Source organism: Coturnix japonica, chromosome 10 (genome assembly GCF_054131305.1).
Source record: "Coturnix japonica strain WE chromosome 10, WE-NBRP24, whole genome shotgun sequence".
Classification (NCBI taxonomy): Eukaryota; Metazoa; Chordata; class Aves; order Galliformes; family Phasianidae; genus Coturnix; species Coturnix japonica.
Window position 1 is genome coordinate 28,795,666 of NC_140672.1, and position 11,519 is coordinate 28,807,184.

At 38.1% G+C, this 11,519-nt stretch overlaps 2 protein-coding genes across 2 annotated transcripts; both read left to right on the top strand.

Moving 5' to 3' along the window:
- The first annotated feature begins 710 nt into the window (after nucleotides 1-710).
- Nucleotides 711-3,011, top strand: LOC146759595 (uncharacterized). The gene is made up of 2 exons (XM_085510437.1): nucleotides 711-940; nucleotides 2,706-3,011. Exons 1-2 carry the CDS (start codon nucleotides 908-910, stop codon nucleotides 3,009-3,011), a joined length of 339 nt encoding a protein of 112 aa, XP_085366563.1. The 5' UTR covers nucleotides 711-907.
- A 3,315-nt stretch (nucleotides 3,012-6,326) lies between these two features.
- On the top strand, nucleotides 6,327-11,092 carry LOC146759596 (kinesin-like protein KIF20B). Its single transcript, XM_085510438.1, has 8 exons — nucleotides 6,327-6,467; nucleotides 6,907-7,045; nucleotides 7,770-7,892; nucleotides 8,300-8,360; nucleotides 8,596-8,721; nucleotides 8,985-9,124; nucleotides 10,321-10,548; nucleotides 11,036-11,092. Exons 1-8 carry the CDS (start codon nucleotides 6,379-6,381, stop codon nucleotides 11,090-11,092), a joined length of 963 nt encoding a protein of 320 aa, XP_085366564.1. The 5' UTR covers nucleotides 6,327-6,378.
- Nucleotides 11,093-11,519: the final 427 nt, after the last annotated feature.

Genomic DNA, 11,519 nt, shown 5'->3' on the forward strand with positions numbered 1-11,519 from the left:
AATGGGTGGTATTATTAAACCATGACACAGGGTCACTGTGCAAGGTGAGTTGAAAAGCACACTGGGGATGGCATGTAGAGAAGTCGAGGTAAATATCTGCAGCCTGTGGGTGATGTTTTTCTCTTCTGTTTCCTTGAGCAGGATCAATTCTTAGTTTTCAGAAAATACGATGGATTAAAATCTTTTCCTTAAAATAATCTGGAAACCGAATGATTCTCCAGTGTGATGTGGATCTGGGCAGCCTGGTCTGGTGGTTGGTGGCCCCTTGACAGGGGGTTTAAAACTAGATGCTCTTTGAGGTCCTTTCCTACTCAGGCCACTCTATGATTCTGTGATCATTCTATGATTCTATGATCTTGGGTGTTAGTGAGCCAAGAAAAGATGGCAATCTGAATTAGTCTATATTGAATACGTGTAATCCAAACTATATGCAGTTTATCAGATGAGATCCTACCAGCGCATGTATAATGGTATTGAACTTTCCAGATATCTACTGGAATTATCAAACCTATGTAAATGGGTGGACTCTGTGGTCTTCTTAGACTCTCTGCATCTCTATGTGATATTCTGAAATGAGGGCAAAGGAGATTCAGGACACCTCTGTATGCTTGGGACTTGTTGGGGTAACAAATCCCTTTGTCCTACACCCTCATCCTTTTTTTTTTCCTTCCAGAAAAACCTAATTACTTTATCAAGGAACTTTCAGATGTGAAAATTGAAGAAAGTGGAAGTGCACTTTTTACTTGTCAGAGCGAGAAAGCCGCATCCTTCGTCATATGGAGGAAAGGCATTGCTGAGCTCAGGCCTGGCAGGAAATACAAGAGGGCACAGAAAGGACGAGACCTGCAGCTGAGCATAAAAAATCTGGAGAAAAGTGACAGTGACGTGTACACCTGTGACATTGGTGATGCCCAGTCCAGAGCCAAGCTGGTTGTACAAGGTATGTGTGAGAGCCATATGACTGCACATCCTGTTTCTCCACTACCAAGACATTATCCTGGTAGAATTTGTACATTTATGGCAGGTCTTTGGGGCTGCAGCTGTCTGGCCTGAATAGCGGTTCACAAGCCATGCACAGAGCAAGCTGCACGGAAAGGGAAAGAGCTACCGACTAGAGCAGTGCCATTGAGAACTTTATATATCATTTAAAAACCAAAAATGCTGATGTACGGTGAGGCTGGTGACCCAGAAATCAGTGTGAACTTTCTATCTCTGACCTTTCTGAGTTACAAATAGTCCTCCAGAGTTCTAGGCAAAAATTCCCTTATGCTGCATTCTGGGTAGTTGTCACGGTTTAAACAAAAATCTACCTGTGTCCGTGACAGGGGGGCCACAGGCAAGCAAGGTGCAAGAAGGAGCTGAACCTCTGTCCCAACTACTTCAGAAGCAGCCCGAACCCCCTCATACACGGCTAAGATCTCCTTCTCAGTTGGAGTGTAGCACTCCTCAGACCCTTTATATGCTCGACTCCAAAGTCTCGGGGGTTGGCCTTGGGTTTCTCCTGAAGCTCTTTGCCACAAACTCCAAGTGGGACCTTTCTCTCCAGCAGCAGTGTAGAGGATGTTCTTTACATCCTGTCCTGTCCGTACTGGCCCCAAGGCCACGGCACGGGCTATCTCTTGTTTTCTCTGCTCAAAAGCCTGCTGCTGCTCAGGACCCCATGAGAAATTATTCTTCTTCCATGTTACCTGATAGAGGGGGCTCACTATGTGGCTGTAGTTTGGGACATGCATTCTCCAAAAGCCCACTACTCCCAGAAAAGATTGGGTCTCTGTCTTGTTGGTGGGAGGAGACATAGCAGTGATTTTTTCAATCACATCTGCTGGGATGTGTCGATGCCCATCTTGCCATTTACACTTAAGAACTGGATTTCCTGGGCAGACCCCTTCACCTTGCTGCGCTTAATGGCAAAACCAGCCTGTAAAAGAATTTGGATTATCTGTTTTCTTTTCTTGAAAATCTCTGCTGCTGTATGGCCCCACACGACAATATCATCAATATACTGCAAGTGTTCGGGAGCAGTAAAATTATTCATGCTTTATATGATGTTATGATGTGGAATACTGATAGCAAAATTACAAAATTATTAAACCATGACACCCTGGTATTTTTCTTTTTTTTTTCTTAAATATTTTCCTTTTTTTTTTCTTAAATATTTTCCTTTTTACTATTTAAATGTTATGGGCACATCTTATAGAAACAGAAGGCTGTTTACAAAGAAGTGCATGCTGTGTTGCTGTATGATGAGCAAGATACATCTATTCTTCATCTAGCAGGAATAGTTGCTGAGCCTTAAGAACAGTTTCAGAAAGCTTTGGGAATTCGGGCATTTTCCTTGTTTCTGCAACACAAAATGAAAATTTACGCTGTATACAAAGAAAACGGGAGTCAGAACTTGTACGTTAAATTTGAAGGAGATCAATCTGGGGTAATATTTAAAAAAAAAAAAAAGAAAAGAAAAAAAAAGGGAGTGTGGTCATCAAATACTATAAAATATATTAGCTGTTACTAGAATGCCACTTATCTTCCCCCCATACGAATCACTGTCATGTTGTATGTGAATTTGTGAGGTGGGTTTTGAAGCTGAAATTAAAAACTTCTTGTATGGCTGTCTTCATAGTGGCTATCCAGACTATCTGTAGAAATAACAGCTATTATGCAGTCAGCTATTCACCAGTTTTAACTGATTATAAATTACGTTTCAGGGTGGAGAACATAGCATAATGCCTGACACCTGTGTTGATCCTGAGGGCATTCTTGATTCTGTGCATTATGATGCCATGGATATTAAAGAGCAAGCTGAGGCAGCACATAGTTCCATTGTATCCCTGGGGGACCCGAAGGAAGATACTGGCTGGTTTGAAAAGCAGCTGGAGAAAACTAACTTTGAACTGATGGAGACCAAAGAAGAGCTAACAGCGAAAAACACCAAACTACTTAAAACTGAAGAAGAGCTGATGCAGAAGAACAAAGGTGAGTTATGCGATGTGAAAGGTAGAAGACAGAAATAGTTCATTAATCTAAAAGAGAAATAACCAGTTTGAGTAGGAATTAGAGGAGATGTTCTACCTTTGGAACCATAGCCTGTAGATAAGTGATAGTTTGTTCCTTGTGTATATTCAGGTTCAGCAATTCCACGGTTTTTGGTTATTTCTTTTCTTCCCCCCCCCCCCCCCCCCCTCCTTTAAACTGCAACTAGCAGCTTTACGCTTTCGTAAGTATGGGGTTAAATGTCTATATCTTGATTTTTACTTTTATATTGTAATCTCTACTCTTCTTTATGTCTTGTTGATGCAATGTTTTCGTTCCAAGAAATATAGAAAACTTTTGAATCACTCCCAATAAGTGAAGACCACATGCAAATTAATTAATCTGTTCAAAAGCTACCTAAACGTTAGAATATCTGGAAAAATTGATTACTTAATAAACTATCATAGTATCATATCATAGTATCATAGTCTCGTGCGGGTTGGAAGGGACCTTAGAGATCATCGAGTCCAGCCCCCGGGATTCGAGCCTCTGTGTAGCAGAGTGGCACTTCTACCACTTGCGCCACAGGGGGGATTCGAACTCAGGGCCCCAGTGTTGCAAGGCGGCGTCTTTAACCACTGCGCCACTGGGGCACACAAATCTATTCTATAAAACTATCTATTGGCTACTTATGTAAAACAACCTTTTCTGTGTGTTACAGACTTTGAAATGCAGATGATTAAATTGGATGAGTCTGTTGAGCAACTTAAAGAAGCAACTGAGGTAACTTTATCAAGAAGATGTTGTGTAAAATTGTTTTAATACCAACTTGTGGTAGATTAAAATGCTATTCCAGTAGGCTCCATTAATAGATTTCTTACTGAGCTTAGCTTAACTGAATTTGCCTTTAATGCATTGTGTAATTCAGCTACTTAACACTACATTAGAAACTGATGACTGAATTTTTTTTATTTTTTATTTCCAAGAAAATGAATGCACAAAATGAAAGGATTCGAGAGCTAATGGACATCGTGGTGCAGAAAGATGACATTATTACAGAGCTACGAGACTTAAAATCTCATTTAGAGGAAAAAGTAAAAGATTATGTGAGTTTTACACATCTCCGTATCCTTATACAAAAAAAGGAAAACACTAATTCTCTGCTTGTAATCAACACATTTTTGGAAAACTGATTTTCTGTATGTAGCTGGTACTCGCTTGAAATTGTAAACAATTCAAATTTATCTGAAGGTAGTTGTTGTTAACACAAACAACAAAAATATCAGTGTGTTCCACTAACTCCTGCCTCACACTCCTACATCAGAGGAAGAGCAACAGTAAAAGTATGTTGAGTAGAGTTGGAAGTACGAGTATGAATGGTCAGGATATCTCCACGTTCTATGCAGTCCATAAAACTTTATCCTGACTAATGTACCGCGAGCTACTGAATATGTGAAGACTAGCTTGATTAAGTATGTGTGCATACCACTTCTGGTGGTTTTTGTTCATTTTTTGATGTTTGGTAGCCTGAAGTAGCTCTGAAAACAGTTATAGTTAATTCTGTCACTCAGATCTCTAACCTTGTAAGCTTAGCAACTTGACCCTTCTTAGTCTTTGACTGTCTGCATCACTGCAACTTAGTATTTCCATGGTATTAAAGCTGACTGTGATGAGTAGTCATGTCCTCACCTATTACTTCTTCCAAGAACAAGGCTCCAACTCTATCTGTGAGATTGTGTGGCCTGAACACTTCTGAGGCTTTTCTTTTCATAAGTTACTAAAGATGAATAATCAGTCCTTGGCAGTGCCAGCATGGCTTAACAATCGTCATCTTGTAAGTAAGGAAGCTTCACTTGTGGTCAAGGACACAATCTAAAATATGCGTGACAGAGCTGACTAAGCTTTAAGGTTGGATTATATCTGTCACGATGAAACTGATTTTAGCAGCTTAGCAGAAGTGTGATGTGATGAACTTGTATGAGAGCTGACCATTTGCTCTTTGACCATGTTTGTAATTTTGTTGACTTCTTGGAAACAGGAAATTCTTTGATAAACTGGTAAACTCTTGATTGTGTGCAAGTCTTTTACTTTGTAACCTGCTAGGCTCTTGCTTTCCCTTGTATACTCTACCAAGTATTGCACTTGTCATTATCTGAAGGTGTACTTGTTCTGTCTGCTATTGAGATTTGCAACTGATGTCTATAGAGTCACCGGGTAAATATTTTAGCTGTATGGTTTTGTGTAAATATTTGCCTACAGAAGATTACTGAGACTTAAGTGCTCCTTTTGTTAAGCTTCAATGTAACTGATCTTATATCAATACAGGAAAAGACTACCTACCATTTAACTACCATTAAAGCAGAACCGGCAGAAGAGAACACTAATAAAGGAATTGAAACCAGCCAATTTTCAGTGCTTTCAGTTAAAGCACTGAAACAAGAGAAAACTGAGTTGGAAGTGGGAAGAAAGCGCAGTACTGATGAAGATAAGTCTACTGTGGAAGAGCCACCTTCAAAGAAAGGTACAGTTTCTTCCATCCTTGAACAGGGTGTCTTCCAAAACAATAAATTGCTTCCTATTCCGGATCGGAAGCAAAAGGCTGTGAAGCGCGTACCTTATGGTATAAGGAGAAAAGCCACTGTGTTAAACTGTAAATAGAAGTAACTGTTATGTAAATATCCCTTTTTCAGAAGGTCCTATGCTGTTCATTTTTGAATGCTTAAGAATAAAAGTTTTTTGCACTATTTTTTTCCTTTTTGCTGCTTTTTCCTTATCTGTTGATGCACTTGCAGATTTGGTAATAGTTTTAAAGCAGTTTCTTTAGGATTGTTTCAACTGCTGTTGCTGATCTTCTGAGTAGCATCAGCTGTTCAAGTGCTTTTTTTTTGTTTGTTTGTTTTGTTTTTCCTGAAGCAACTATCAAAATTGTTGATGACCTGCTAATTGCTCACTCATGGGCAATATTTGAGCAAAATGGTTTGGATAAGCTCTGATGCATTTAACTTCACTTCTGGGCACAGCTGAGCATCAGTGTTCCTAGAATTACGGAAGGCATATACAATGTAGAAGGGAAAATCTAAAACTTAGCTGTAGTCCCTTCCTTTCTTGTATTCCTCTTGCAAAATATGTGCAAGGGAGAAAGTCAAGGCCTTCTTTGGATGAGATGCTGTTCTTGGATGATTTGTCCCTGCTGCCTTTATTTGGCATAAATATTGAATCCTAATGTGACCACTGAATGGCATCACGTATATGCATCTTACCAGAGACTGAGGGAGGGATGTGGACACCTCCATACTCCAAATAGTAGTGGGTTTGTTATAATCATATGACCAAAGCTCACATTTAAAAATTGCAGACAAAAAGGTTGAAGAGTTAAGTAGCAAAGAAGCAAATCTGATTCAAGAAGTTATGCAGCTGAAAAACAGCTTGGAGCAGATGAAACATTCTCTTCGGGAAAAGAAAAAGAGTGAAATGGAGAAAGTGCAACGTATAGAATCGTAAGTAACCACTGAGTTAACTTAGAGCCCCTGAGAATGAACTAGAGTTAAAAATAGTTAATGGGAACATCCCTTCGACTTAATGCATCTGCATGCTTATCAATGGCCAAAGTACTACTTTAGGGTGCTTTGGTATGCTACTTGAGTTCCAAGGGAAAACAGGAGTGTGCAAGGAAATAAAGAATAATATGGGGATTTCTGGTGGTTTTGTTGTACATCCCTCAGAATAGCATCTGAATAATTTATTGCTTCAGCATCTGATTATGAGAAGCAAGCTGAAATTCAAAAGTAATTGTTTAAATCTTGTCACTGGTCTGGATAGATTTGAGAGTCTATTTACAAATAGAAACCAACAGGCAGGGCATGGATTAAGCTGTAATTGCTGTTTCCATGAGATGTGTAACAGTAATGTTCTTTGTGTCTTTATTTTTAACATAAGGCTAGAAAATATTCTTTCTGAGAGTTCTGCCCTTGTACTGAATTTGAAAAAAGATTTGCAGAGGAAAGAAGAAGAGTATGCAGATCTAAAAGACAAACATTCTGATGCCGAGAAACAAATTCAGCAAGTACAAAGCGAGGTTTGTAGTCAACTGAGATATTTTTTTCTGTAAGATTATGCTTGGCTTTCTGCTGTTAAAACTTCTCTAAATTTTACTATGAAGCTGGAAATTTCACACTAGTGTGGCTAGCAGCAAATCTTAGGTAAAGTTGCCATTGAAGCTCTAGAGGGGACCAGAAGTTAAAACATGGTTTCACATAGATAATGAACAGAGGAAAGTGAAGTTGGTTAGTAGTCTGGAATAAGGTTTGTGAAGAGAATAGCCAATCTGCCTCTGGAGGGCACTTGTTATTATCTCTATGTTACTGGTGACTTGCCATTGGTATCCGTGGTAACTCCAAAGCCTAAAACCTAAGTCTTGTGAAAAAACGCTGATAACTGGGAAGAAGAATGCTATTTACTTGAAGAGAAATAGACTAATTTCCAGAGGCTCTTTAATATAAGCGTGTATATTTTTTTTCTTCAATTTCAGCTTCAGTGATGTTAATAGTTAAAATTTAATTATTAAACAAGAAGATATCTTAAAACCCATTTTGCAGGATCTTAGTCTGAAAGTTTATTGGGTGTGCTTGGGGTGGAAAATTGAAGCTTAAAAATGAATTCATGTCTTCCTTGGTAACCTTGCACTTGCTGTCGTTTTCCTACTCAGCACTTGTTTGTGAATTCCTCTTTATTTAACAAAGAAGTATTTGGCCAGGTTGGATTACAGAAGTCTTTTAATGTGAGCTGTGCTTACATTACAGGTGTCCACGATGCGTTCTGTGGAGGAATCCCTCAGGAACAAGATGGATGAACTTGAAAGGATTAATAACCAGTTTAAGGATGAGCTGGATTATAAAGACTATACTATCCAACAACTTAAACAGGTATTTTTCTTGCTCTTAATTTTTATTACATGAATGATGCAGGTTTTCCAAGCAACAGGGAAAAGGTCCAAAAAAAAAAAAAAAAAAAAAAAATTGGAGCAAAATGAATGTGGCCAACTGAAATTAGTGGTAGACCATGAAAGATATTCAAATAATTAGTCACTACGGAGCACTGGCAGATTGCTTTAAATACAGTAATCTGCATAGTAAATACATATGTAATACATGCATGTAACCTGATCTTGTTGAGTGACATCATGATATGTTAATTGAAATGTCTTACCATAAACTCTTTTTATCAGCTTGAGTCCTTATTTATGCTATATGAAAAACTTATTAATTCTAGGCTGTCTTAAAGATTCTGCTTGTTTCTACTGTGTATGCTTTTCTTTCAACATGAAATATAGGAGCTGGAGGAAACTGAGAGGATGGAAGATATCTCCAAAGACTATGATCAACTATGTGACGGTCAGTCATTATTTGTGTGTGTGTGTGTGGAATATCTGTGTAAATGTTGTCACATTGCTAATGACTTTGAGTCTTCTATGTTTCGATTTTAAGACATGTCTGCATATATTTGTATGTAAATATTTCAATGGAGATGGTCTATTTCATTTAAAAGAGCTTTTGGTCATGGGAGAATCTTGATTTGAGAATAATGGGAGCTAGTAGGGAGTTCATCTGTAAATTTTCAAACCTTCAGATCTGTGTGCAAGGGATAGAACAATTGAAGGTATGCGGATGATATTAGAAGAACAAGCGGAAATGCATCTTGAACAAGAAGACATGCTTGAAGCTCAGTTAGAAGAGAACGAAAAATTAGCTTCAGGTAATCTTTCCAGTGAAAGGGAGCAGGGATGCAAAAGGGGTTTAGACGTACTGTGATAGCCACTTCCATTTTCATGTAACTGTTACTTAGGCATTAACGTTCCATAGTAAACAACAAATCTCTTGTAGTTAAAGGCTTCTGTTATTTCTTTATGTCTATAGCAGATAAAACCGAAGCGGCTTTAGTAAAAAGTCATTGGTGTGGTATTTCAAATATATACTTGAAATGATATGCTATCTAACCTCATTTTGTGTATTGAGTAGAACTGATTGCATGGAAACAGAAATACAGTGAACTGGAATACCAGAGCAATAGTGACTGGCAGCAAAAGAACAACGAAAGTGATGAGGCAAATTTGAATGAAAACAGTACAGAATTAATAAAGCTGCAAAAAGAGCTGGAGGTAACTTAACTTCAAAGTTGTAACTTGATAAAGTAAACTGTTATATTGATTACAGAAACTTCCTGTAAAAGCTGCAGTGCAACATGCAATAGGGACCAGGTGCAGCTTTTTTGTGGTACGTTAAGAATGGCATCACTGATGCCCCCATATTATAGGAAGTGTAGCCTTCCCTACATTATGCTGCCATGAGCAGTGCTTCTTTTGCTGGCCTCTGAACAGTTAGTTGTCTTATCCCATCTGATGTTATTTTTTGTTGTTGTTGTTTGTTTGTTTTTTTAAATAAAAGTAATGGGCTGGCAGTGGGAGTTTTCTAAGTGAGTATACAATAGGTTACATCCACTCTGTTAATGGAATGGTTCTGAGCTTCTTTCCTCCTTCACCTTGAGTAAGCTTATTCATGATATTTTTTTTAATGCGCAGAGCCAATTCACTTTTTCAAGAAGAGGGGAAAGTTGAACATTCATTGCTTCATTCTATACCACGTCAATGTGCTATAAGCAGAGTATACTTATACAATTGTTGTTTGCAAGAAAGGAATACTAACTCAAAGCAAATTGTAACTTACGGTGTATTTGTCAAAACTGTTTTCTGTTAGTTGCTTGGGCAACTAATATAAGCTATCGAAATCATCACCTAACTTTATCACTAGGAAGCCTTTTTTGTTAGGCTGCAGGTCTACTAATTTTCCTTGGTTTAAAGACTTTTATTTTTTCCAAGCAGTTTCTCAGGTGCTCTGTCCTACATATGAGAATGTCTGCCAGTAGGTTTGATAGGAAAGGAGACTACTCCTACAGTGTAAACTGTGTTGCTTTTCTTTGTCTTTCAACCCTGAAGGAGCTGCAAGTTTTCCTACAACTGCTGCAAGGCAGCGTAAAGTGTTAGAAGTTTTTAAGTTAAAAGAGTTTCTCTTATACTGACTTCTGGTGTAAGTTCTGTAAAGCTTGTGTGAACATTTATAAAGAAAAAGAGATGTTTTATGGGGGCTCTCCAGTCTGAATAAGAAATACTGGAAATGATTATTTTTTAATGGAAAAGAACTAATGATTATCCAATACCTGCCTTTGGGAATATTCTGTAGTAAAAACTGCTAATGTTTCTGTTATCTTGCAGAAACAAGTCTATTTAATGATGACCTGGCTTTTAAGACTTTTATTCCTTAATGACTCACTATTTCATTTTTGGTTTCTTTGAAACAGGAAAGTGAGACTAAGTATCAAACTGATAGAAAAAAGTGGCTGGAGGAGAAAGAAGAGCTCCTAAATCAGATAAAAGAAGCTGAGAATCTTCGCAACAAAGAAATGAAACAATTTGCTGAGGACCGACAACATTATGGAAAGCAACAAGCAGAAATTATAAGTGATGAGGTCCTGGCAGAGTTGTCTGGTGCCTGTAGTTTGGAGACAACTACATACCAAGTATTAACAGTAAGGGTGCATAAGAGCAGCTTGTCCAATTCCCCTTGCTTTCTTATGTGGCAAAGCCCATATGAGAACTGCTTGATTTGGAAAAGGAAGGAATGGGGGGGGCCACAAAAAGAAAGATCTTTCATAAGTGCATAGTGAAATGTCACGTATGTGGGACAGCAATAAGAAAATTACAGTTGAAAAATAGATAACTATTTAATGAGACTAAGAAAGTATTTTGTACAATAGCTTTTGTTTGTTCTCTTTTCTGCAAAGCAGAAGGCCATTAAGCCTTTATAAGGAAGAAAAGGCAATTGAGTTTCTAAAGAATCCCCACAAACTTCTCTCCAGATACTGAATAAAAATACTTGGTCAAACGGCCACAGTTTTGCTCCTTTATCACTTTCCAAATAGTGACTGATAACAAAGTCACTTGAGTTACTTGAGCTTTTTGCTGGGCTCTTGTCATGTAACTTCTTAAACATGTGAATCTGTACATTTTGCAAAGCTTTTTTTACATCTGGAAGTAGTTAGTCCCGACTTTCTGGACCTGCAAGCAGCATAGAAGGATGCGAGGAGCTTAGTATTATTATCACTTTGTGACTTTATTTTCCTAAAGCTCATTAGTAATCATTAAATGAGCAAATTGAAGTTCTTAAATATTACTAATATTTTTTCACAAGGAGGGTAATGTAGGTTGTCTAATAGAAGCATGGTTTTGCTTCTCTAAGTTTGTAGTGCAACTAGTTCTAGAGCTCCTGTGGATCTTGAAGAGATCATACATTTACTAAGACTGTAAAACGGTGCTAACTACCGAAGTGTTAGAACAGTTCAGTGTGTAGTAGGTGATGTTCACTGTTCATCTGTTCTTCATTTAGGAAAGACTTGTTACCCAGCTGGAGGAAAAGGACCGTAATCTTCAAAAGTGGCGTGAGGAGAGAGATCAGTTAGTAGAAGCTTTGGAAGAACAGCTCAAAAGTTTGGCTTTAAAT